Source organism: Stigmatopora nigra, chromosome 7 (genome assembly GCF_051989575.1).
Source record: "Stigmatopora nigra isolate UIUO_SnigA chromosome 7, RoL_Snig_1.1, whole genome shotgun sequence".
Lineage (NCBI taxonomy): Eukaryota > Metazoa > Chordata > Actinopteri > Syngnathiformes > Syngnathidae > Stigmatopora > Stigmatopora nigra.
Genome location: NC_135514.1, coordinates 9,209,353 through 9,235,458, shown reverse-complemented (window position 1 = coordinate 9,235,458; position 26,106 = coordinate 9,209,353). Strand labels below are relative to the sequence as shown.

At 41.2% G+C, this 26,106-nt stretch overlaps 2 protein-coding genes across 5 annotated transcripts; both read right to left on the bottom strand.

Moving 5' to 3' along the window:
* Positions 1 to 610: 610 nt before the first annotated feature.
* On the bottom strand, positions 611 to 20,179 carry tars2 (threonyl-tRNA synthetase 2, mitochondrial). Of its 4 annotated transcripts, XM_077720202.1 has the most exons (18): positions 8,999 to 9,272; positions 7,966 to 8,138; positions 7,761 to 7,875; positions 7,517 to 7,638; positions 7,044 to 7,155; positions 6,816 to 6,880; positions 6,662 to 6,740; positions 5,911 to 6,057; positions 5,674 to 5,772; positions 4,954 to 5,123; positions 4,717 to 4,879; positions 3,612 to 3,749; positions 2,890 to 2,967; positions 2,311 to 2,411; positions 1,919 to 2,020; positions 1,768 to 1,840; positions 1,572 to 1,686; positions 611 to 1,491 (listed from the first exon to the last, which is right to left on the bottom strand). In XM_077720202.1, the coding sequence occupies exons 1-18, from the start codon at positions 9,071 to 9,073 to the stop codon at positions 1,349 to 1,351; spliced, it is 2,070 nt and encodes a 689-aa protein (XP_077576328.1). In that variant the 5' UTR covers positions 9,074 to 9,272; the 3' UTR covers positions 611 to 1,348. The 4 variants fall into 4 exon arrangements, 1 of the variants encoding a protein (XP_077576328.1); XR_013326802.1 differs by lacking the exons at positions 611 to 1,491; positions 1,572 to 1,686; positions 1,768 to 1,840; ... (12 more) ...; positions 7,761 to 7,875; positions 8,999 to 9,272 and adding exons at positions 11,798 to 13,695; positions 13,768 to 13,935; positions 14,356 to 14,589; ... (5 more) ...; positions 16,207 to 16,336; positions 19,948 to 20,179 and having other exon boundaries at positions 7,993 to 8,138; XR_013326804.1 differs by lacking the exons at positions 611 to 1,491; positions 1,572 to 1,686; positions 1,768 to 1,840; ... (12 more) ...; positions 7,761 to 7,875; positions 8,999 to 9,272 and adding exons at positions 11,798 to 13,695; positions 13,768 to 13,932; positions 14,356 to 14,589; ... (5 more) ...; positions 16,207 to 16,336; positions 19,948 to 20,179 and having other exon boundaries at positions 7,993 to 8,138.
* Positions 20,180 to 21,041: 862 nt separating this feature from the next.
* prpf3 (PRP3 pre-mRNA processing factor 3 homolog (yeast)) lies at positions 21,042 to 25,446 on the bottom strand. Its single transcript, XM_077720203.1, has 17 exons — positions 25,262 to 25,446; positions 24,834 to 24,989; positions 24,629 to 24,759; positions 24,385 to 24,552; positions 24,218 to 24,298; positions 23,891 to 24,135; positions 23,697 to 23,815; positions 23,319 to 23,506; positions 23,055 to 23,221; positions 22,891 to 22,973; positions 22,639 to 22,782; positions 22,459 to 22,558; positions 22,141 to 22,254; positions 21,949 to 22,067; positions 21,791 to 21,868; positions 21,663 to 21,718; positions 21,042 to 21,582 (listed from the first exon to the last, which is right to left on the bottom strand). Exons 2-17 carry the CDS (start codon positions 24,979 to 24,981, stop codon positions 21,433 to 21,435), a joined length of 2,091 nt encoding a protein of 696 aa, XP_077576329.1. The 5' UTR covers positions 24,982 to 24,989; positions 25,262 to 25,446; the 3' UTR covers positions 21,042 to 21,432.
* Positions 25,447 to 26,106: the final 660 nt, after the last annotated feature.

Below are 26,106 nucleotides of genomic sequence, written 5' to 3'. Positions count from 1 at the left end.
AGGAATATTAAAGTACTGCAATTTACAGTGAACAGTTATAAAGTATTAAAAAAAAAATCTGATTTTCTCACGGTCTTAGTCTGTCAAATATAAAAGGCTCCCTAAAATGAGTCTTAAGTACAGAGCTGGACCCAAGTCAGGCCAAGGCCAAATTCTTCAGGTGTCCTAGAAATTTTGATCTTTTCCGCTCCAGAAGAATAAATCATACAAACAGTGCAGATTTCAGATTTTTCCACAGTGGCCTTTTGTTAAAAAGCTTCCCCATTTGTCCACCCTCTTGTTGTGACATATGTCTTTTCCATCCTGTCACCCACTCTTTAATTAAAAAAAAAAGGAACGACACATTCAATCATTTTGACCTTTACCTTCACTTGGCAGTTTCCACCAAAACACACTGCTGCTCCAACTCCTATTTTAGTCAAATCCTCCTCTGCATCCTCCCTTTCTTCCACACTTTTAAAGGTAAGCCAGTGCTCTATTCTCACAGCAAGACACATCCCCAAGCAAGGTTGAGAGAAGGAGGGGGGGGGGGGGCATATTTAGTGAACACATCACAGTGACCTCACAATAGCATTGAGATTTACGAGTAAGCAACATTAAATAGACTGAATAAACTTGAGTACTTTTATTGTAAATTGAAGCTGGCCTTTTTTCCCCCAGCTGAAGGGCAGGCAGCACGCAAAATGAATATGGTTGCATTACAGAAGTGTCCTGAGAGACGCAAATAGTTTGCAGATGGTTAAAAGACATATCATATATTTAAAAAAAAAACTTCTCCCGAGTGTCCTGAAAACATTTTTCTGACATGATCTCATCAAAATATACTAAAAATTAAGAATGACACCCGATTATTTGCCCTACTAAAATGAGCCTCTTTTTGAAAGGCAACTTTATCGGATGCTGCCCAACCTAGATGACCATGATGGAAGAGAATTAGCAGTTTAGCAAGCAAAGAGATATCAATGAAAAATAGACTGAATTAAAAATACTATGATTTTGTGGAGCATTGCTTACACTCACAGTGCCCTGTCACACCCAACTTTGTCCCATCTTCCCTCTTCCTGTCTTATTGTTTTTGGCTGTATGGAAACATTTAGCTAGGAAAAAAACTGGTGAATACATTTAAATTCCCACTTGATGGGTAGACAATACTCCACTCTTTCACTAAATTATTAAAAAGGATTGTATAGCATTCTCCACCCCATTTTTGTGCCCTATTTCAATGATCTGAATTTGCATTCTAAGCAAAAACAGGCCTGTTCGTCGTATTTTCGCAAAAGTGAAGTCAATGACATCACATTGCCTTTCTGTTTAGTCCATTTGTGTCATTTTATGTTGTAATGTTCCTTTAAAAGTTGTCTTGGTTTTTCCTAGAGTCTCTTAGTTTCGTGAGGCTCACCAGAACCTCCTCCACGGGCCTCCTGCCCAACTGTTGTCCTCCTCGACTCCGAACATTCACCGTGCCGCTCTCACGCTCCTGATCTCCCACCACTGGAAGCAAAATGTTTATCACAAAAAAGCCAGGCTTGAAAAGAATGTATAAATAGGGCCATGATGTGAGGAAAATTCACCAAATGTGTAGTTGTACTGCGCCAGCTGAGCAGCACGAATCTTCTTATTTAACGTGGCACCACTGTCTTCATTCAAATCAACCATGAAGCCAGCTTCATGAAACTGCTGAACCACCTTCGGAGAGAACACAAACATTGAATCAGTGTTTTTATTCTAAAGAAAACATTAGTGAGATAAGATAAACTTATGACTCACCTGTTTGGCAGCTGACACACAGCTATTCTCAACAGGGATGACCATGATTTGCGCTGGAGACAACCAGAGTGGCCTTTTAAAGAGAAAAATAAGAAATTCATCATCTTCTTAATCAGCTCAGAAGAACAAATCGAGTCTCATTTGTTATTACCATTTCCCTCCAAAGTTTTCAGCCAAGATGGCAATCATCCTCTCAAGCGATCCCAGAACGGCACGGTGGATCATCACGGGCCGATGCGATTGGCCATCTCGCCTGAGTTCAACAGGAAAAGTAAGATGGCTCATGTCAAGTGTGGCTTTTAAATGGGAATAATTTAGAAGCATCCCAGAAAAGTGAGATGTCTTAAATGTAAAGACAAAAAAACTGAGGACAAATTTGCCATCAGTTACCAAAAATAATATAGAATCTAGAAAAAAAAACACTTATACAACAGAAGAATGAAAAAAAACTATCTTAGTTATACTTCAATGACATTGTACGACAAATACATGCCAATTTCTGTTCAGTTCCACAGTACATGATTTGCAGAATACAGCACTTACCCAACATACTGAAGATCAAATCTGATAGGCAGCTGAAAGTCCAACTGGATGGTAGCGCACTGGTGCTGTCGGCCAATAGCATCTCTCATTTGGATGTCAATCTGCAATGTCCCATTAAAACTATAAGAACGGGATATGCTATTTCAGACACACCTAACATGTGCATTAGAAATTGCATTTATCATTTTTCTGGATGGACATACTCATGGAACAAGCCACCACCAGGCAGGCTGGCGTATCACTAATTGCTACTTAGAAACGCGGAGCTTGACGGGAGAGCGAAATGTTTGCTTTTGTAGCGTATTTATGTTTGTTGAAGCGTACCCTGAGTTGACCTGCCTCAACACTCTGTGGCTACACCTGAGCTTTCAACTCTCAGAACCACTTCTAAGTCGAAACACTAAGCCAACCGCTGAAAGCTTCCAAAAGAAAACACAAAATGAGTGTAGCACTTAAATATTTTCAGACACGTATTTTCTTGCCAATACAAATAAATACGCCCGACTTGGCTATTTTTAAGAGACGTCTCGACTTCTTCCCAACACGATCCCTAATTGATTGACTGACAGGCTCCCTCACCTTTGGCCCATAGAAGGCTCCGTCTCCTGGGTTCAAGTCCCAGCGCTCGCCAAACTGCTGAAGGCTCCGCTCCAGCTGCTGCAAACACAAACAAAAAACAGCCCTGTGAGGGTGTGTGTGTGCATTTAACCATCCTCAATTCAATCAGCTTTAATTGCTGCTTTGAGATAAACATCTACACAGAAGCTTGATAAGGGAGGGTTCAACCAGACTGTTTAAGTCACATGTGTCAAAGTGGTGGCCCGGGGGCCAAATCTGGCCTGCCGCATCATTTTGTGTGGCCCGAGAAAGTAAATCATAAGTGCTGACTTTCTGTTTTAGGATCCAATTCAAATGAAGAGTATATGTGTATATTAAATTTCCTGATTTCCCCACTTCTAAATCAATAATTGTAATTTTTAATCATTTTTCTGTGTTTTTAGTTCAAAATTCCTTTTGTAAAATCTAAAAATATATATAAAAAAGCTAAAATGAACATTGTTTTAGTTCTAGAAAAAACTGAATATTCAGGAATTTTAATTCAGTTCTTTTAATCCATTTATTAAAAAAAATATCGAAATATTATATCTAAAATGGTTTACCCACGTGAAATCAAGTTGACGTTAAAACGGCCCACAAACCAACCCAAGTTTGACACCCTTGCTTTAAGTGGTCTGTGCTTGTTTCATTGTGGTGTGTACTACTGGAATGAAGAGTTCACATAAGGTACAATGAGTGCATACCTGCTCGGCGTGGTCCCACTGCTCCGGCTCCCCGAGGCAAGGAGTGGGACGTGTCGACAGAAGGCAATGGAAGGAAAACCCAAACACGTGATAAATGCTTCTTACAAAGTCCAAACAAGCCACAATCTCGCCTTCCAGCTGTGGGGAATGAATGAAGAAATAAATAGGAGGGCAAAAGGAGGACACAAAGTTAATAGACACTCATTTAGAGATCGGATTCCACACACTTGTGTGACACCCACTGGCTGCAGACATTAAAATGGTATTTGAGAGGTTAGCGTGGTGATGCGCGCCGGCAGGAGACCCACATGGCGGGGTTCTGGTGGGCTCGCATCGCCATGGGAACTTTGTGGGGGACCAGGATTACATACATATTGAGGTGTAAGGTTGGATCGGGACAAAGCCACTCATTCATGAAGCTGGAATGTCGTTGGAATTATTAGTGTGCCTTGTCTAATCACTGTAATATGGTCCCACGTGTGCTCCATTTACAAGTTGTATTAGAAAAGAAAAGCCTGTTGTGGAACAACATCGACTGTGCCAACATTTAATTTGTTATTCAAGCAGTTGTCATAATGGTATTAAGGCTCTATATTTTATTGCAAGGGGAAAATAATTCATAAACAGATTATAAAATGTTGATAATGTATTTTTAATGCCATGTATTTATGTCTATTCCCCAACTTAAGTCTAGACATTATAATGTTAAATTTCAATTAAGAATCTTGTTTTTTTTTTTTAAATATCTTATGGAAAAATATTCCCATACAATTGTGCCACTGATTACAATGATAATTTTGAACACACATTTTTTTCCTTTGATGATAATGAAACCTGGCTGATGAAAGGGATGGAAAAATTAGTGGACCCTCACTTGTTTATAATGCTACTTCCTATTTCATGGAGGCTGGTGTTGATATTAACTGCGGCATTATGATTTGGTGTAGGCAGAAAAAAAGTAACACTTTCAAAGACATGCATCTCTAAACTTTAAATGACCAATTCTCATGCAATAAAGTGAAATTAAACATTCCTAGGCAAATAAATAGCCAAGGTACCAATGTCAAATGTGTTGATGGGTACTTGAATATGTTTTAATGTGTACCTGCTCAGGGGCGCAGAAGATGTGGGCGTCGTCTTGACAGAAGCGGCGAACCCTGGTGAGACCACCCAGCGCGCCGGAGAGCTCGTTGCGATGCAGCGCCCCGAAGTCGGCCCAGCGCAAAGGAAGCTCCCGCCACGAGCGCATGCGCTGCTCGAACATCAGACTGCAAGAAAGAGAAATCAAAACCCTGTTAATGTTGTACTATACATGCGGGTGCCAATGTGGGCGTGTACGTACCAGTGGGCGGGGCAGTTCATGGGTTTGAGCGCATAGGTCTGCGAGCCCTCCGAGGTGACGGTGAACATGTTGTCACTGTAATGCTCCCAGTGACCCGAGCGTTCCCACAGTGCGGTGCTGTACAAAGTCGGGGTGATTACCTCGGCGAAACCTCGCCGTCGGTACTCACTCTGGAAGAGGAAGGAAGGATGCTTGTGTGTCAAAAAGAGTGCAAGGATGTGCTTGGACTGTCGCAGTACTGCAATAAATGGATACTAATGAGTGCAATATCTTGAGTTGATGAAAAACAAAAACACCCTTAGGGATGTGTTGTTCAGAAAGAGACTGTTTGATACCCATGCACAACATTCGCACATGGAGGGCCAAAAGTGCAAAAAAAAGGAGTAAATATTGACTCAAATAAATGTGTCTTGTAAAATGTGTCTTTTCAATAGTTATTTATATCAATTTTATATTATATTCATCGATTGTGATTTTTTTTATTTCCCTTTCTAATTCATGGTACCACTCATGTTCCCCTGAAGGTTCCCTCGGCTCACTAATATATGAATATATTACATATATGAATTGGTGATGGATTATATGGCTGCTGATTGGCTATGTGACTCTTCTCATAAAACTTGGAAAAAATATTTTTCCATAAAAAAAAAAAAAATTAAAAAAAACAATGTCGCTGATTTTTTTTGTATGCTCTTGATTTGGAAATGACATGGAACTCACCTTGATGAAATCAGTGAGGGTGTTGTACACGTGGGCTCCTTTAGGGAGGAAGAAACAGCTTCCGGGACTGACGTCATTGAAGAAGAACAACTCTTGGTCCTGTGAAAGAATACAAACATGAGCTTTCACAGGCAGCTCAAAAGAATGGAAGGCAATAAGTTAAGGTTCCTATGATATGTGATTGATTAACCTTTCTCAAGGAAATTCATTGGTCTTATTTGCTTTGAACGATATTACCGTGCCAATACGCCTGTGGTCCCTCCTGCGAGCCTCTTCTTGCTCCTTTTCCCATTCATCCTTATCCTTCTCACTGGGAAAGGCTACCCCAAAGAGACGCATCAAACCCGGGCACTCGCTTTGATCGGCCAGGGTAAGGGTTGAAAGCTGTTTGGAGGGGGGAAAGGGGGCAGATGCCCAGACAAAGCGTTATCATTGACGTTGATGTAACTACTGAATAAAGAGTTGGAAAAAAGGAGCGGAAGAGAACACGGCCTAAAGAGAAAGGGCGAAGCGATGCACACAGAGTCACAGAGCTTCTGATGCAAGGCACAATGTGTGTGTGTTTATAAAACCCGAAGGCCAGGAAACTGGCTCTAACAAAAAAACATCCTGCTGCTGCTGCTGCCATGGAATCGCAGTCTGCACAGTAACTGGCCAGTCCAGTATGGGAAAAACCTCATGGATCAATAACCACGAGGATCATTCTATTCATACAGTAGCATTAAGCCCTCTATATGCATGAGGTCTTAATAAACTGTTTACAGACCAGCAAATCTCTACACTGTACTCGATGAAATATAGGTGGCTAGCCCATATGGGCGCATTACTATTAAAAATTAAAAATAAAACAAACATTACAATATAGGTAGCTGTTATACTGCCCACACACACATTATCACAGTTAATGGATGAAATCAAAAAAGTTGTAAAGGCAAAGTCAAGAGTAGATTACAAACTTTATCACTATAAAAAAACACGACATACATACCTGGAGCATCTTGAATACCCTGAGGAAGGCAGTATGTGGAAGGAGGGGGCCATTACAGAAACCTATGATGTCTCCACACCTGTTTAAAAAAAAAACAAGATAGTAAAAATACTAAAGTATTTACGGTACAATTAAAATGCCATTGCGCACATGCCTGTACACTGTAGCAGTGGGGCCATTCATCTCCTCCTGAACAAGCCGCAATCTGAGAAGGTCATCCTAAAAAATCCACATAAAGGTTTTACGTTGCAGGTAATAACACATGCACAATATATATATTTGGGGCTTTTTTTGGTGAAAACGTATTTTGAATGGTGGTGTTCATTTCTCATTAAAAGGATGATGGACGGTTGACTAATTATAGCACATAAAAGTGTCAAACCTGCAGGAGCTCATTGATCTCTTTTGCATCAAGTTCCAGCCTGGTCAAAGGAAGCTTGAGGGCAGCGGCTGCCTTGCATCTCTTCTCCACATAATTCAGAGATACTGTGGTGCTGTCAGAGAAGAAAGGATGCAGGTGGAACATTAAAAGCCAAACAGATATTTGATAAAGGGATGAGGAATCTAAAAGATGCGCTCCTATTTCAAAAGGGGAATGAAAGTAGGTCAGGACATCAGCAAATTTGATAACGAGTTGGGGTGTTGATGATATGTAAAGCAAGAAACTTTCCTTAGCAAAACTCATTTATTGAGATGAATTACAGACAATAAGCCTAGTGTGCGATACATAGAAATCCTAAAAGTTTACGCACACTGGGTCATATGTGTGCTTTTACTCATAAAAATGAGACAAAATAAACCATTTGACAGCTCTATGCTCACGTTTTTGCATCCCAAATAAGAGCAGTGTCTCACCTGCTCTCCAACACGTGGTCAGAGTAAAGTCCAAACTCTGATGCCCCCTCACGACAAACTCTGGCACCGAACTCCCTGTGCAGAACTCCACCAAGGACAAATGCGCCTGTTCGCCATGCTGCCTAGAAAACAACAGGTTTCCATTTGAGGTCAACACCATTTCATATATGACTCTACGCAAAAAAAAAAAAAAAAAACAAGTCTGTACCGTAACGATAAACCAATAAATGACTAAAAAGATGACCTGTTTTCCCTCAAGCGAGTCAAAGCCAAGAAGTTGCAGTTGACAGTCAACCTCCAGAGGGCGCCCAAGGTCCCACAGCTCCCCATTCACCTTACTCACCAAGGCACCTTTCTTGCTGTAAGAGAAAATTACATCAATAAGTCATTTACACAAAAAAATAAATGCATAAATAATTGCAATTTTTTTATATTGTTTGTGCATTTACCGAATACTTTGAGAAATAGATAGCGGTGTTGTGACCCCAGCCGTTCCCTTCACAATCCGGCCATCACCTATGTGGATGCTGAGGTGCTTTTCCGAAGCTTCAATTGTCCTCTTCTCTTTTTGCTCTCTGAGTGCTTCAAAGATTTGCACTCGCTCTGGCAATTCCGGGCACGCCTAAAGACAAAATGAACAAATGTTAGCAGGATGACATGGAGAGATCACTTGAATTTAACATCAAAATTCTCCTAATTTATAATGGCAAATTCCTCAACACATCTATAAAACCAACAGAATATAAAGTCTGTTCACATATTTCATTTACTGTAGCTCAGTGGCAATTACTGTAATGCAAATATAAGGACCATCTATGAAAACAGTTATTTGAAAGGCTATACATTTTGCTGTAGGAAATTAAGGCCAAAAAATAGAAAACTGCTCAATCAAAAAAATAAGAGTATATGGAACAAAAATTCTTGCAGAAAATCTTTTTTAAAAAATCTACATCTGTTCTTAAAGGTGAAAATAATGCAGATCTGACTAAAAATCAGAATCTGTATAAAGCATTAATACACCAAATATATGGTTTGTTGACCAGGGTCAATCTGCAACTATTTCTGGACGTAAAGAACTAACAATACCTTTTTCCATCATCACATAACACGTATGCCTCGGTGAAAAGCATTCCTGGGCTTAAAATAACACAATGTTCAAACCAAATCCACTGTTTACTAAAGGGTAATAGCAGAATGAAAATTGAGGGATCTTGTGCTATAGTAGTATTTCCATGTTTACATCCATGGTGTTTTTAGACTATCCAAATGTTTTGCCTCAATTTAAATCAAAGTCATTTTCCTCCAACTCTCTTCTAAATCCAGCTGAAACGCAATGAAATGAGCAATTTTTAAGATCGCCTTGACATACACATGAAAACATGAATCAAGTCCCAACACTGCGCACATGCATGACATCACAACCTGACAGCATGCTAACCTTAGCCTAACATGCTAACAGCAGGGGAACAAACACTTCCGCACCTGGCTGTACTTCCTGAAGGCGCGAGCGGCGATCGAATGTCGGCCGAGCAACCGACACAGATGAGTGACCGTCATCTCAAAACCACGATCTCGGACAACTGTTTCCCATCACGTCCTCAAAACACAAGAACACACAATTTTCTCGAATCTAGCCGAGCGCGGCCATGATGCCGGAACAAGACGGCCGCTGACGCCGTGACGTCTCAACGTGCGTAAAGGGGAATAAAAGCGCACAACTGACTAGACGCTGCGCAGAAATAACCCAATTTTTAAGGAAACGGCTTAAATCAACGCCACCATTTTACTTAGTACCAAGATGTATGGATAAAAAGAAAATAAAGAAAACCACGTTGGCATATTTTTTATCTCATCATAACATGCATTTTTAGGCGAATACAGAATCGTAAATTAGTTTGAGAAAATATACCCAAGAACTTTCACGAATTTCATTTTTGAACGAGTGATTATTGCAGAATAACTCAGCAAGACGGCAACTGAAGTACAACAAGGAATGGAATATTCCTAAATGGCAAGGGGGTTATTTAACTCGTGTGGTTTGGGCCACATGATTTGTTGTACCCCATTTTGACCACACGGTGACGCCAAAGCTGCTTCAAGGCATTTGGGTTTGGGTAATGTGCATTCCCAGGATTACTTGGGCATCACTATTGAATGCAAGAAGTCTTTATCAGGTGGTAGAACATTAAAATAAACTATAACTAATTTTAGGTCTATTTAAAGTGTGTAGTAAAGAGGTTATATTGAACATTTTCTGTGGTATTAAACTGACCTGTAACTAAATGCCTGGTATTATTTCAAAGAATGTTATAATAATAATACTACTAATAATAATATTAAATAACTATGAATAGCAAACCAGCAACACATTACCCCTTTACTATTATTTCACGTGTGGCGATGAAAAAAGTAATATTTTCTAAACGTGATCGACTTCTTCCAAAAATATTTTTGTAATAAAAAAAAGTACAGAACACGACTTCTAGGAATAACTGATCTCAAAATAACCCATTGATTTCAAATAGATTATTTACGTAACATTATACATACTATGAAACAGGGGGGGGGAGGGCTCGATGTTTATCAACTGAATTGATGGGGGGAAAAAACAAAGGCATGCTTGTATAACTCGAATTAAGACACTAATAATGGTAAAACATTACTGAAGTGACAGTTGAGCAGAGTGGGACAGAAACAGCTAAACTGAGGTTATAGAACAAGACATTACTTATATGTGACAGTAGTGAAAGAGAATATATACCATGTTCCTGCATATAATGGCCAGGGACATTTCTTTAATACACTGCAAAGTAGTGGGGGCCTTGAATTGAACGTTTTGTAAACTAAACAATACAACTGCAGCATGAAAATGTGGCTAGGCAAACAAAGGAAGAAAAAAAATAAAAAGCTTCCACTTGAGCACACTGTCATACTACTATTTTGTTAGCGTAATAAAAATGCAAGGGAAGTGGTGGGAGCCTAAAAACCAACAGTGGGGAAGAAAGGCCAGTTGCCTTTTTTATTCCCTATATCTTTGGACTGCTCATTTCAGGTGAACAAAATTGCGAGTGCACAGACTTGCAAAAAGCAGACGACATTAAAGACAGTGAAGAGAAGAGAGCAATATTGCAACTCAAGTATTGAAACAAACAGTAGTCAGAGCAATCCTTAGTGCAATTGTGTTTCATCATCAACTGTGATGCTGCCACATGTTTATGTTTTCTACTCTACCATGACAGCTTGGTGCCTTTTTTTGTAAGAAAAAGATGAGCACATTAACTACAAAGCGCTATTTATTCAAAACCGATTAAGATAATCCCTAACGCCCCACTTTAATTCAAACTGTGGATTTTATTCAAGTCAGGACATGCAGGAGCTTCTGAAAGTACTCGCAGAACCCAATAAATGCTCTCCAATTGAGATGCTAAACTGAAACGCAACCTGCAAAAAAAAAAACACTTTAAAATTAGGGATGAGCATTTTACTACATTGACTTAAAATATTAAAATGAATTTTACCAGGACGTAAAACCTTCTCCAAATACAACCTTGTTTCAGGGTCAAATATTTGGGGGTCATTGAGTGGCTGTCACTCAGACAAAGACATGGTGTCTTTTAGACTGGAAAACAGTAAAGTAGTATGCCCATCCCTAATTAAATACATAAGTAGCTCCCCTTTTCCAGGCGATCGATTAAAAAAAAAAGCAAAAAAAGCAAATAAAAACAGAAATTCGTCCTAAGTGATCTTTTCCCAGGCCTCAATAACAATAAAAGACAAGCTGCAGCACTGAGCATCATTTACAAGAGCTTGAAGAGGGGGGAAAAACAGTCAGTCACTCATTTATATTTACAAGCTTAGAATTACAAAGTCGGGGAAGGGACAAGCAAGAAGAGAAAACTTCTAGTGTAAGAGGACAAGGGTTATTTACATCAGGAAACCTCTTCAAACCCCGCCATAGGACAAGTGCACACATTCATGCGTTCAGAGAGGGAAAAAAGGGACTTTGGATGTAATGTTTCATAACTTGGATCATGTAACATTTTCTTCCTATGTAGTGAGACAGCTAACGCTCTGATGAAACGTCTGACATCTTTTAAGAAATTTTGTAAGAATTTGTAGCCTCTATGCTTGTTTGCTTTGGACTTCTAAACGTGCGCTGAAGATGCCAAACTTGAGTCTGGACAGCAGCTGATACAACACTGTGGACTAACTAGTTTTTCAACATTTAATTGACTGACTATTTACACAAAAGGGTTATGATTTCAAAGTATGTAAATATACCTAGGCTCATACCAGCAAGGAAAACACACAGGGTGTTGGGTTTAGGCTAGCGTTGTAGCTTGCGCTCCGCTCCCGCCTCTGGGCACGTCACAGCTGACCACTTTAGAAGCGTGGTGGTTTGAAGGGTCTCTTCTGCCCGTGAATGGGGCCACCTGTGAAGGGAGGGCCGGCACGCTTGTTGCCCCGGAACCTCCCGCCGCCTTGGTTATTATCTTGGTTAAAGTGTCGAGATAGGTGGTGGCTAGAGAGCAAGGGGGGTCTTTGAGTAGGTAGCGCCAGGAGGGGAACGGGGTTGGGAGCTTGGTTGCGGGACTGACTGGGAGGACTAGCGGGGGGCTGCCCGGGAGCCGCCGTGCTGGGGACTCCCGGGGAAGAATTGGGTGTCGTAGGTGACGTGGCCGGAGGGTGTTCCTTCACTCGGCCCAGCAGGGGTGGAGGTGCGCCGGGGGCACCTGGGCGGTGGATTGGAGGCGTGTGGTGGGCGGCAAAGGGCTCTTTTACCGTGCCGGTACGTGGCAGTTTGGGAGCATCGCCTAATAATGACATGAGCGGGCGATTGGAGGACCTGTTGCCCCTGTGGCCCCCTCGCTCGGGCAGAGGGCCACCCTGCATCCGCTCGACGGGTACTAAAAGTCCCCCGACCATGACCCCCGGGGGCAATGATGGAGACAGTGTGGGCGACATGGGAGGTGGGGGAGCTGGACGGATGGCGGGGGGTGCGCCAAAGAAATGGGCTGGTGGTAGAGCCGGGTGAAGGAGGTGAGAAGGGGGAGGTGCTTGGACACCTTCAGCATGGTAAAGCATTTGAAAAGGGTTTTGAGGTGGGGGAGGGAGAGGGTGAGGCATTGGGAGGGGCGGAGGCAGGTGACCGAGAAGATGATGTGGGGGCAGAACGGCGGCGGACATGTCCACACTGCCTCCCAGTCCAATGCTAAGCGGCTGGGGGACCCCGTGGGGGGAGGCCGAATGAGCTTCCATGTATTCTTCTTCTTCGTACCACATTGACGTCCCGGGACGAGAGGCGTCTCCTCCCCCTCGCCGAGTGTCTCGGCCAAACACACGCATGCTCTCCACCGTCTTAATTCGCTCTCCTGCCAGGGGGTGGTTGGAATAGCCCACCGTCTCAATGGGCGCACCCTCGGCACAGGGTGAAACTAGGGTTTCGATGCGATGGTACCCACCGCCGTCTTTTTTCTCCCTACCTGGGGACGATCGAGCTTCGGGCTTATCGTTTCTTTTTCCACTCTGAGCTTCTTCCGAGCCTGCTCTAGCTTTTCGGGAGTCTGCGGTGAGCCTGCGCTCTCCCTTCCCTCTTGCGTTAAGACCCTGACTATGCTGTGCATCTTTCGTGGCTTTCATAAGGTCACCGCTGTGGCCAGAGGTCAGCGGTTTCCTCCCACTCTTGTCGCTGTCGTTGTTACTTCCAGATGACGTGATCACGGCATCCCAGGGCTCGCTGCGATATGCCGTTGGCGAAAGATTGTTACCACCTGAGGAGCCCAAGGACTCGGGACCACTTCCAGGAGCATCCATGATCTCATCTTGGGTGGGGGTCCCGGCAGCCTCATCCCTCACCGGGGTCCCATCTACCGCATCTGGACTAGAGTCGCCTAGGGCTAGGCTAAAACCTGGATTACCCTGTAAGAAACTGTTGATTTTAGAATCGAGGCTGGGAGAAGTGAGAATGGGGGGCACGCGGGGAGGAGGGGGTGGGGGGGACAGAGACAGCTGACGGTTCTTCTCCCAGACTCTGTTCCTGCCAGGTGTGTCTCGCTTGAGGCTTTTCCCCAATGTGGGTTTAGTTTTAGAAATCTTTGCCGATGATGCTGCTGCTGCTTCTGGTGAAGCTCGAGTGGACTGAGCAGAGTTTGTGACAGTTTGCAGAAGAGAGGACAATCCTGGAATAAAAAATATATACAGGGAATGAATCATTTCTTACTTTTGACTTTTTGTGCAAATGCTTTTTATACCTGGTGTGCTTTTTTTAGACAGTGCACTCAGTATTCCTTCTGGGCTAATATCAACACGTGACAAAATACTGGCAAGAGCAGGGTTTGTTGGGGTGGCTTTGGAAGATATAGATTGGGCTGAAGCCATGACAGGTTTTGCTGGGCAGGGCCGAGATGACGGGCTACCTGCTTTGACAGATGAGCAAGAAAGAAGACCAATTAAATAGGTATTACACCCTGAAATGCAGTTATCAGCTATACAAACAAGAACAAGTCGGACCCTCTGGGGTTTGAACCCTCAGTCTCAGAACTGCGAGGCGGATATGCGATCCACTTCTCCACTGGACCACCAATGTATTATTTTAAAACGATACAATAACCTATCTGTTATAAAAACATACACCATGACCTCTAGCAACCCCTTCTGACATTTCCTTTGCTACGACAGAAAACTGGAAAAATGGATTGAAATCCATGCCACCTTCTTCAGCTTTATTGCTCTGTATTTGTGCTGTGTGCAATGACAATAAAGGTTATTCTTTTGTGATTATATCTGAACGTAATGGTGATAAAAAGCTTCTCTGATATTGAAAAAAATAACAAGCATACCTGTGTTCTTCATGGCAGCTGTGAGAGAATTGAGGATGGAGCTGATTTTTCCCAGGTCCACCTTGGCCATGTTGACTCCCAATGTTGTGGATGGGGTTTGTGAAGCAGAAGTAGGTGTGGCTGGATTGACCATGGCAGCAGTTTTTGCCTTTGAAGAATTTGTAGGTGTGGTTGGAGTTTTGGAGTCTGCATTTAACTTGAGTACTGCAGGGGAAATTTCTCCTGCCTTGTCATCTGTTCAATCACATACAGAAGGTTGTGGATTTCAATACATTACAGTCAACAAAAGGCCATTATGTACAAATAAATTCTGTTGTGTGGGCTGACCAATTGTTGAAGACGAGCGTGCCTCTTCATCAGACATATCAAAGTCCTCTCGGCTGTCACTCGGAAGGTCCCCGTCATCCATGGCTTTTCCATCCAACTCCGGGTCCACCTGTGCTCTGGTAACACCCAACCCCAGGAGGGGGGAGTCCGAGCCAGTGGGAGAGGGGGCATCTGCAGACGGTGAGGGGATGGGCGAGTCTTCGGGCCCTGGTAAAGTCGCTTTGAGGGAGTCCAGTTTCCTTTTGAGACTCGTCACTCTGTTTGCAAAAGCACTGTATGCCTGTGTAGGTGGAGAGAAAGCATTTTCATTCCAAATATTGACTCACCGTATTTTCACGTCTATAAGGCGCACTTAAGTCTTAAATTTTCTCCAAAATAGACAGGGCACCTTATAATCCAGTGTGGTTTATATATGGGAAAAAAAATTAAAATGTGTCATTCATTGAGGGTGCGCCTTTAAATGTGGTGCGCCTTGTAGTCGTGAAAATAAGGTAGATAGCCAGCATCAATGTATTCCACGGATACTTGCTAATAGTTTAGCCACAGAAAAATGACTTCAAGTGTAAACACTCACATTAGCGACAATCTTGACCTCCTTGTATTGCATCTTGTAGAAAATGTCAGCGTCCCCCAAAGCTTCCAGCAGTGGGGGCCCCGTCTTCAACTCCTCCTCCAGGAAGCTGACAAACTCCTGCAGTTTTTGACTGCCTTCTTCAAAGTCCTTGGCAAACTTGTTCCCTCCGGCCTTATCTGAAAGGTGTTTTAAGGTTTGCGCAAGAAGGTGTTAGAAACAACTCCAGTCAATATTACAATAAAATGAATATCTATCCATGGATGGATTCTAACCTTTCAGCCTCTTGAGAGCCTCTGTGCTGCAAATGTCCAACGTGAGAGTTGCCAGCTGCTTCTCCCTAAACTCCTCTTCTGCCACTGCCTGCTGGTATCCGGACAGCTGCTCTACTAGGGTGCTGGGCTACAAAAGAAGAGAGAACATGATTATTTAGAAACACTCCACCACAGTAGAAAATGCATAGACAATTGCATGAGACTTACCGTAAACTCTTCAACAATCTTGGACTTGATTGCAGCCTTTGTTTTGACCGGAGCTAGCATTCAAAATCACATTAAAATTAAGCCTTGTGCTTCAGTTAAATCATTACAGTGAACTAAGGACCTCTTGTGCAGGAGTTTGTAAAGTTCACAATGTTGACAAATGCTGACAAATTTCACACTTACAAGTCACGGGTGGCGACTCTTTTCCTTTCTCCTTTTCTTTCACCTTTTCTTTTTCCTTATTCTTCTCACGCTCTTTTTCTTTCTTGGCCAGATTGCTTTTCAATTGAGCGATGAGTTCCTCAGGATACACACTGCGTTCCTCCCAGATTGACAAGATCCTTTCCACCGATTTTCGGACCTTCGCGTCCCTGACGACACACACACAAAATATGTTTAAACACCAGCACGCATTTAATTTATGTGGAAAGAGATATAAAAGAACATATGGCCAAAATGTTAGGCACTCACTTGATTAGAAGAGTAGCATTTGGGAGAACCTCAGCAAAGGCAGAACGGAAAACAATCGCATTCTTTCTTTTGCAGTTCTGTATGACGTCATTAGCAAGGTAGAAGAGATTCAAACGGTGATTGTTGTCGGCTGAAAAAAAGAAATGTAAAAAGACTCGGAAATATAGAAACGAGTACAATAGGAATAATCCATAAATAATATTTTCATGACGTGTTTTATCAGGTTGAACTTTTAGCTTTGAAGATAGTCCCACATGGACATTGTTGTAGAATGATTAAAGAAAGTTGCTTGTATCTATTACTTTTTAGAAAGGAGTAGAAGAAGAAAGGAATCAGCAATACATGTACATGTTTTTCCTTTAGATGGACCAAAGAATTGATGATTGGCAATTATTCAGATGAATTTGATTTTTTAGTCAATGCATGTTGAAGGAATTTAGGGGAAAATGGTCTATATTATTAAATTCTACAATGCCTAGTTAAAAAAAACTTCACCAACATTCTAAACATACTTTAAAAAAATCTAAATATATCATAAATAAGGAAAAAAAGCAGAGCGGGTGTGAAAATTTTGTAGTAAAGCAAAATTTGCAGCATTTCTACAGGACAGCTTCATTGATAACCAGTTCCTGATTTTGATTTTATAGGAAAAATAAATACAAAATTGCAGTAAAAGTTGCCAGAGCCTATCCCAACTGACTTTGGGCCAAAGGCAGACAGAGACACAAACAACCATCAGCACTCACAATCATACCAGCAGGAATGGAGCCCACGCCAAGTGAGGCAAGTGTTAAATTTAGTCTAAAAAAATATGCTTAATTTGTCTTCTTTGTTCCCACTAGTGAAACAATAGGCATATCAATGTCAACATCTATCAATATTTTAGCATAGTCACAAAACCATAATTCCATAGACTGCAGTGCCGCTCGTGGCCGCTGGTCTGTTTTTACGATGTGCGTGATTATACAAAACCCAAATTGCAATAAAACAATATGAATTCAAAAGAAGATGTGACGGGAGTTGTAATTTATTTGCTGATACCCTGGGAAGCACCACTAGAAATTTGGCAAACCCTTGGCAGAACAGGAGCCAACAACAATCAATCCATTCAGTGTTCGCCTTGGCCACACAAGGAACCGCGGGGTCTGCCAGCAATGCTGCAGCGACTCCCAAATAACATAACATACACAAACAAATAAGGGCTTATGTATTTGGGGTAACGGGGCAGTAATTTGTCAAAATAGGTTGATGGCAAAATATCTGCAGACGTGGCAATTGTGCCAAAAAGCCATTGACACACTCCATGACAGACAGCAAATAACCGTGCGTGTACGTCGACGCATAAAAAACAAACAGCTATAGTTCCTAGCAAGCTGCACGAAGAGAAAAGGGTGTAAACTGAATGTGTCGTTTTATCACGTACCTAAACGTACGTAAATCCAAAGCATAAAGGTTAAGTATTTTTTCATATGCATTCACCTCAGCATTTCACGATATGGGCAATGAAAAAAAAAGTATTGTATATTGTATATATTGTATCTACATTATACAAAATGGACCTGGGCACCATAATGCAATGTCCTCCTTGTCAGTAAATCATTTAAGAGCTACAGGGGCATTGGTTCAAGACGCAGGAGTTTCTCAACAACACAAAAACTCATCAGTAATTAGTCTTTTTTCCATGTTAAACTTAAATAATTATGAATAATATCAACCTATTAGATAAGGTCAATTGAACAAGACTACAGACATGTTATTTTACTCCCACATTTAACAGGTAGTTTCTAACTAACAACAAGACCACTAAATGCGCACTGGCGTATTTCCAATCAACGGTTTGTACTCCCGTACCATGGCTCTGTGTTTACATGAGCTTTGTACTCTTCTGGATAACATTTTAAAATACTGACCTTACTCCAAACGTTAAACTAAACACTGTTAAAAGAAGTGTGGAGGAGGTGTGTCACAGAATACTTCTTATCAAAAACACACATCTCAACAATCCAAAATCCAGAGGTTATAACAACTTTGTAAGGGCAATTATCAATGTTGCACTATGTTCTAACATTAATACAAATACCTCAATAAAAACTGGCTATAAATAATTAACAATCTTGAATTTAAAGTAATGTTTAGCACTGTTCAGCTAATTCACTGTTCATATATGAATCAGGACAGTAAATAGAATTATTTTAATGCGTGTCCATTGAACAACAATCTCTTGATATTTTAAACCAATAATGAAATATTTTATGTATAATCTGGATCCAACAAAATATTTGTTTAAGCACATTGTGTTAATCATTTCTCATAATTGTGGTTTAATAACAAGCTAAGGGAGCATGTACCTACCATATAGGTGTAGTAGTAAAAAGTCATACGTACAATAAGGCACAAAGACACTGTAATGAAGGACAGACAAGTATATGGGGGGAAAACAGGATTGCGATGACACTTCAACCAGCAAACAGCCATTTTGGGGAGCAGTACTCAAGGACACCTTGCAGTTAAAAACAGAGTTTCTGTTGAGATTAAGCAGAAATGACAAAACTAACCTTGACCTCAAGTATCCTAATTTAAAATCTACCTTTTCGTTCAAATGATGATTTTCCTTCATTTATTTTCCATACCACTTTCATGCAAGAGTTGCAGGGGTGCTTGAGCTTATCACAACCAACTACGGGCAGTAGTCATGGGGCATGTTGGTTGCCAGCCAATCGCAGGGCAGAAGGAGAAGAACAACCATTCACTTTCACAATCATACATACCCACTTTTATGTTCAATACAAACTATTGGCTCAAGTTCTGATTGACCAATGTGCTTTTTTCAGGACAGATAACGATAATTAGTTAGAGGAGGCTGAAAAACAATCAGCAATTTGATGGGTTGGCATCACTTTTACCAACTTGTTCCTCTGTAATAACTTTCCAAAAGAACCAAAAGTCGTTTACAATCAGCACAATATTCCATTTTCAACCCGGGCTAAACTTGGCAATAATGTTGGTTTCTCAGGCCGGATGCATCACTATTTTGCAGCATCTTACAGATCAAAACAGAACATGCATAAGAAATAGGAACAATATTTAGCATAGCAAAAAAAAAAAAAAAACATACATACACACACATCAACATGACTGTCTGTTAAACTTTAATTGCAATCTTAAAGTCTCCTTTGAAATGGATGTAAACAAATCCTTGATCTTTCATGTATACTTTACAAAGGTACCCTCCATCTAATAAAATAAGTACACGAGGCCAAAAGAAGAGCAAATTTGAGCATAGATAAATGTAACAGTTAATGAAACTAACGCATTATTGACGACTGTCTATCTAGTTTTTGAGACAACAATTTGAACACGCGTTGATTTGTCTTAAACGTCACAAATCAAAAAACGTAGCTTTTATCAGCTTCTCGTAGATCGATAGTTGTTATTTTAAACCATGTGGGGGCTACCACCATCTCGATGTCCAGAAAGAACTATTTGAACCTGGAGGCCCGGCTGTTTAGCAGCAAGATGGCATTCAACCAGGCGCAGCCATTAGCAATAACTTAGCAGTAATTGGCGGCTAATGACACATAGCGCGACCTGGTTATCATCTCAAAAAGATGGAAATCCTCTAAATTTCATTTTGGGATCCACACAAATTGATCTCCTGGACATCTGAAGCGTACTTGAATGTACTTGAGGCCACACTTTAGCCTTCATTTAGCTTAGCTGGAACTCGTTCGGGCTACTTACATTTTTTTAACCACTTCATCCAGTAGCGAACGACAAGGGTGCTCTGCTTCTTGTTCTCAATGCACCAGCTGGAGAGGCTCTGGATAGACTCCATGGTGTTGGATATTCCTTGAAAGCGGCGATCCATAGTGGCTTCCAAGCCTGCGTTAGAGCTGCGGCCGCTCGCAGCTCCAGAAGTGGCCGCCATCTTTGCTGCTCTGGCTTGGCTGGGTTGAAGGAGCGTGGCTAGGATGGAGGAGGATGATGCTGGCTAAAATTCATCTTTGTCGTTTCTAGCACCATGTATTAAACTGTACACTTTTTGCAGTTTTGTTCATAATTTTATTTTTTAAAGACAAGACAACACCGATCTCATATACATCGCAGGGGAAAGGAATCTTGCTGAATAAACTGTAAAAACATGTATATTTCTGATAGAGGGGAAATGCTTTAAAGGCTAATTTTCCAAAAGTAGACACCCTTAGTGCGGGGGAATATTGTATCAATATTTTAAAACAATCAAAATGCGAATATTCCAGATTATCCCCTTTAAACTAGACGTGAATTATTAACACATGCACCTGTGTTCTAGTATTTATATATCACTTTATGTGGAGGTAAAAATGACGTCACAAAATGGCGACACAGTTATTAGTTCATCCATTAGTAGTTGCAATTTGTGTGCTACTTAATTTGAGCAACCATCTTTTATATTTTATTATGTTATTGTATAACAAATAGTTATCCAAATCTTAAGGAATACATTTTGATTGAAAAATATACTACAGAAGTTTGTATATTTAGTCTTGGGGTCTTTGATTCCATTGTGGTGAAACTATGAATAATTAAAATTAAATCACAACTTGATTTAAGTTTTGTCATTGTTTACTTTTACAACCAGGAGTGTAACAATGTATTGATTGGTATAGAATCAAACAAATCAATTCAGCAACAATCATTTTTGCCCATAATTTAGCAATGCCATTTTAAATAGAAATGGTTTTAAAATTATCTTAAGGTTATCTTTTTGTTTCATTAGAGGCCCATGACTCAGACGCAAATATATTGTGTCCCAAGAATCAATATCATAGAGAAATTGAGAACTATAAATAAACTCACTGAAGGAATAGGCTTTTATTGACAACTTGACTCAGATTACACTTCAGTGGTCTATCATAACAGAATATGTGGCTGAGTGATTTGTATCACAGTGTAATTAACAGAGCATCCTAAAACAAACACACACCGACTCTCACTCACCCACTCACACAATCACACATCAATAGCCACAGGTTTCAAAAAGGCGTTATTGATCCTCCTTTCCTTAGACCCCAACTTGTCACGTGTCCTTGCACAATAGTTTATAATCAATACGAGTTCAAGTGAACCGGCTTATTGTCACAAAAAGCCCAGCCAATAGGTTGTGGTGCTTTTTGCAAGGGAGGGTGTGAAGGTTTGTTCGTGAGGTATTTTGACTAAAGTGCTTGAGTTCTCCAGTCAAAATCTTCAGTCATCTGGACTGTCCAGAACACTCTTACTGAGAGCTAGATCCCAGTAGTGTTCTGTGCTATGCTTCTTGAAATGTTCCCTGGCCATGTTCTCTGTGGGGCACTGCTTGAACTTAATATCCCCAAAGGAGCGATCTTTAGCGGTGCCCTAAAAGATGAGAATTATTGATTACCATCACAAACATATTTGCGGAAGGAACGCATAATGGCAGGCCATAAGATGCTCACCTCCCAAATCAACCAGCACTTATTGTTCCTCCTTGTGTCATCATCACCGTCAGGATCTACATAGAAGTCAGATATTAAGTTTGGAAATATTTTTGCAAATCAAAAAAAGATGCAAATGTGCCCCATACCATCTCTTTTGGAGTTATGCTCCTCCCATTTGATTCTGTGCATCATCAGTTTCTTAAATTTCTTCTGGGATTTGGGTCCTGATTCAAAGGAATCAGTCAGAATAACGACAACCCAGTTCAAACGATTACGATACACAATGTGGCTCTTATCTTCTTACCTCCTTCCACAACCACCAGGTTGACATCTTTATGTAAAACTACAGTCCCAGTCAGGTAGAGTTGGTTGGCGTTGGCTTCCACTTTAAACTTTTTTGCTGGGTTTTGTAGGTTACGGATCCTACGTGGCAGTAATAGGAAATGCCGTTCAGATCCATTTTGGCATTACATTTTGCAATGAAAACTGTACAAACCTGTACACTGTAATGTGAACCCCACTGCTAAGATCCTCTTTCAACTTCTTCACCTTCTTTTCTTTGCGCTGCTCTGCAGTGAGCTTTCGTGCAGCATTAGCTTCCTCGTGAGCTCTGCAAAAACAAACTGCGTCTTTATCGCCAATTTAAATGAGCGGAATGACAAAAACTAAAATTGGAAAAGCATTTTCGTTTTTTTAAATAAAAACTTATTCAAATAAAAGTGATAAGTAAATAAACTGTCTGATGTAAAGAGGCAAATTCAAAGCAAAATTCCCTCATTAGATAATGCAAAGAATGGAGTCGTGGATAACTAACTTTTGTCGTTTGGCCATCTGGGCTCTGACGTGGGCTTCCACCTTTGTGGGGTCCTGAACAGCTTCAGTCCCCAACACTCTCATCAAGTTGGAGATGCGCACTGAGAAACATGGCAGTATCTGTCATCTATTTCACTTCTACCATAAACAAGTTCTTATTTTTCCAAACCTGCCCTCTTACCTTTAGGCTCCGGTGGAGGCACGAGTCCTAAACGGACCTTTTCCTGTACTTCTTTTTGGCCTTCGCGTCGAGTCTGTCTCCTTAGCTTCTTCTGTTCTTTCTTGGTCAAGTACACACCCAGTGTGACTGGCTTGTCTTTATCAACTACGAACAAAAAAGGGCACACACACACACAAACACTGTAACCGGTTTAGTCCTTCAAGTATATGACTGATGTAGTAAATAAGACTGAGAAACACATCATACACTTACCTGGCGGGCTAATTTGCGCAGGATGTTCCACTAAATTGGTAACTCCAAAAAGCACGATCTCATCAAGATTGGTCTCTGGTTTTCTTTAGAGAGGAGGGGGTAAAATAGGATGTGAGATCTGGGACTTTGATGCGAATCGGTCTATGCGAGTACTCTTTACTTACATCACAATGTTGGTGGGTAAGATAAAGGAGTCCCACCACTCAATGTTTGGAACTTCGCTGTCGCCTATGTCTTTCCTGGGAGCGATTAGAGCCAGCTTTGTGGAGGCGTGGATTCCGGTCTTCTTGGCAGCCTGTGAAATTTCATTCTGTAACCTCTCCAACTGGGCCTGCCCAACAAAATAATAATAATAAAAAGGTATGTTTTGATTTTGCAAGTATTCCACCTGGGAGTTCCGCAACGGTCACTGTGGAAGGATATTGGACCTTGGTTCGAATTCGTTGAGCGATCTTCTCAAAACGACCCTGTTCGTGAAACTTGAAGGTCTTGCGAGCCCGCTGCGGTGCGAGTACTGTTACACGATTGTCAAAGTAAGAAGTGGACTCCAGGTCCTCCCCAGGCTTTTCTTTAAGTTGCTGACGAAACTGCTCTCTCTTGACCGCCCGAATGTTAGCTGGGGGCAGAGAAGAGAAAACTTTAATTCTGAACAACATCAGTATGCAATCACACAATCCTCCTACACTGAATCTGAATTTAAGGCCAATGATGGCGTAAGATATCACTTCCATTGATGGCAGTGAATGATCACCGTTATCACCATCGTCAGCAGCCAATAAGTTTATTTAGAGCATAAATGTACATACCTTTGAGTGTGGGCATGCGATGTGTGAGCTCAATCTCTTTGCCTGTGGCATCCACTGTCCTACCCTTGTCATCCAGGATAAGTGGTGTTGGCTTATTCACTTCCTTCACCTCCACTCTCCTAGGTCAGGAGCATATTCATCAAATAAGTTACACCATTTAAGCACCTTTCTGGGTACGTTAGAGTGGTACTCACGGTGGGGCGATTCCCATGGCGTGAAGGTTGGCCAGTGCCACAAAGTTGTGTGGGATGGAGTTTCCCAATACGCTGAGGATATTGGGCTTCATGGTCATCTGCGATTGGAGGCGTGCCTGCTCCTCAGCCACCTTGCGAGCCTTCTCGATGGCGTCGTTCATGAAGCTGGCGGCCTGTGAGGGCATGATGGACCCGCCCATACTGGCGTGGCTGAGAAGACGGGACATGGGAGAATCCATTTGTGTCTACAGGGCAGAGAGCAGGGTTAGGACTTCTACTAATAATACTTTTTTTTTTTTTAATGTGGGTCTTGTTCACTGTTATGACCTGAGCCGCCGGTGTGGGAATGTTCAGTTGTTTCCTGCGTTGTTCTATCTGCTTTGTAGCTTCCTCCATCATCTGTTTGATCTATTGAGACATAACATTATACAAATTAACAGTGTTTAGGAAGACAATCGCATAGATTTTAAATGTGCTCAGCTTTAATTTTGTACCTGCATTTTGCTGAGCATTCCCGGAGACTCCGACGGTGGTCCCGGGATGACCTCAGGTTCTTCCACCTCCTGAAAGCGAGGAACCCGTTTGCGTTTGGTGACCGTGCCTTCAGCGGCCGGCGTGGCGTTTTTCCCACCACTCGTTTCTGTCCCATCACCAAACACATCCTAAAAAAATCAAACAATCTTTCAAACAGTCCTGGTTTGTGTCACCATAAAATTAACCAGCTGACGCTGCCACTACCTTGATTTCTCTCTTACGAGTCTTTTCTCCACTTCCCTTGTTGCTACGGGAACCACGGCTCTCCTCCAGCGCTTCAAAAAGACGCTCGACAAAATTTCCAGCCGATTCATTTAGAAATGGGTGCAATTGGTCTAGGAGAAATCAAGTGGGAATTAATACCCGAACCAGACCTAATACAAATAAAGTAAGATATATTGTATTTCACCTGTTGTTTTCCTCTTGTCCAACCCCTTGCCGACGCACTGCAGGGCGACGGTGACCACAGTCGGCTCGGAGAAGCCAAGCACCTTCTTAACGGTGCGCTCCACCCACGGCCTAATCTCCTCCGCATCCCGTTTAGGATGATGTGACATCCTCTTTTCTGAAAGGAACACACCATAACTCTTAATGTTGATTCATACTCACGATGACGCATTTTAACCCACAAAAGCACCATTCAAAGTTTTAGCTACCCTCCCTGTGTTGCAAAAACGACAATAATGCGTTTAAATGTGCATATGACCGTAGATTTTTAGAGAGGGCAGCTTATGCAAGACTCAAATGCTGTCAAAAGTCGCTAACCCGCGAAATAATGCTAACATCGCTAGCACAGTGATGCGGAGCTGAAATAAATCAGCCGATCTGTTCACTTACCAAATCTTCCAAGTTCAATTATCGTGACTAAAGACACGCACCAGGGCCGTAAAAACGGTCAGAATCCGCTTCCAGGGGTTTAAAACACAGCTAAGCACGAAGTTTTTTTCGAAAACTTTAAATTTAGTCGCGCGGCTTTATACGTTCACACAACGTTGTTGTCAAACAACCTGGAAGCGGAAATAGCTATTTTTCTTCTATGGCGTTACATAGGTCATTTAAGGCTGATGGCTTTATGTTGCCTGCCCTCTTGTGGAAACCAAGGAAAATGACAACCTCACCACGCTTCCATATGATCTATGTATACGTGCATATACGTATATCAAAAAAGGAATGAACATAATATATAGAATTGAATGCTTTTATTGTCATTCTACAAATAGAATGACATTTAAAGCTTTACCATAAAGTGCACATATAAATAAGTAATTATAAAATATTTATATGCAATAAAAATGACATATACATTTCATACAAATACATACACATAAAAGCACTTTACCCAACTTCATTTATATATATATATATATATATATATATATATATATATATATATATATATATATATATATATATATATATATATATATATATATATATATATATATATATATATATATATATATATATATATATATATATATATCCATACATACATATATGATGAAATAGCATTGAGTGGGTGACTCTTAATTAGTCTAATGACTGTTGAGATTTTTTTCCCTGTGGATCATTGCCATTCATTTAATGATTTGTATTTGCCAGTGTGGAGGAAACCATAGTTTATGTATCGACCGACAGTATCCCTCCGAGGGGCCATGAACATGTAGCGATCAGGTGATAGC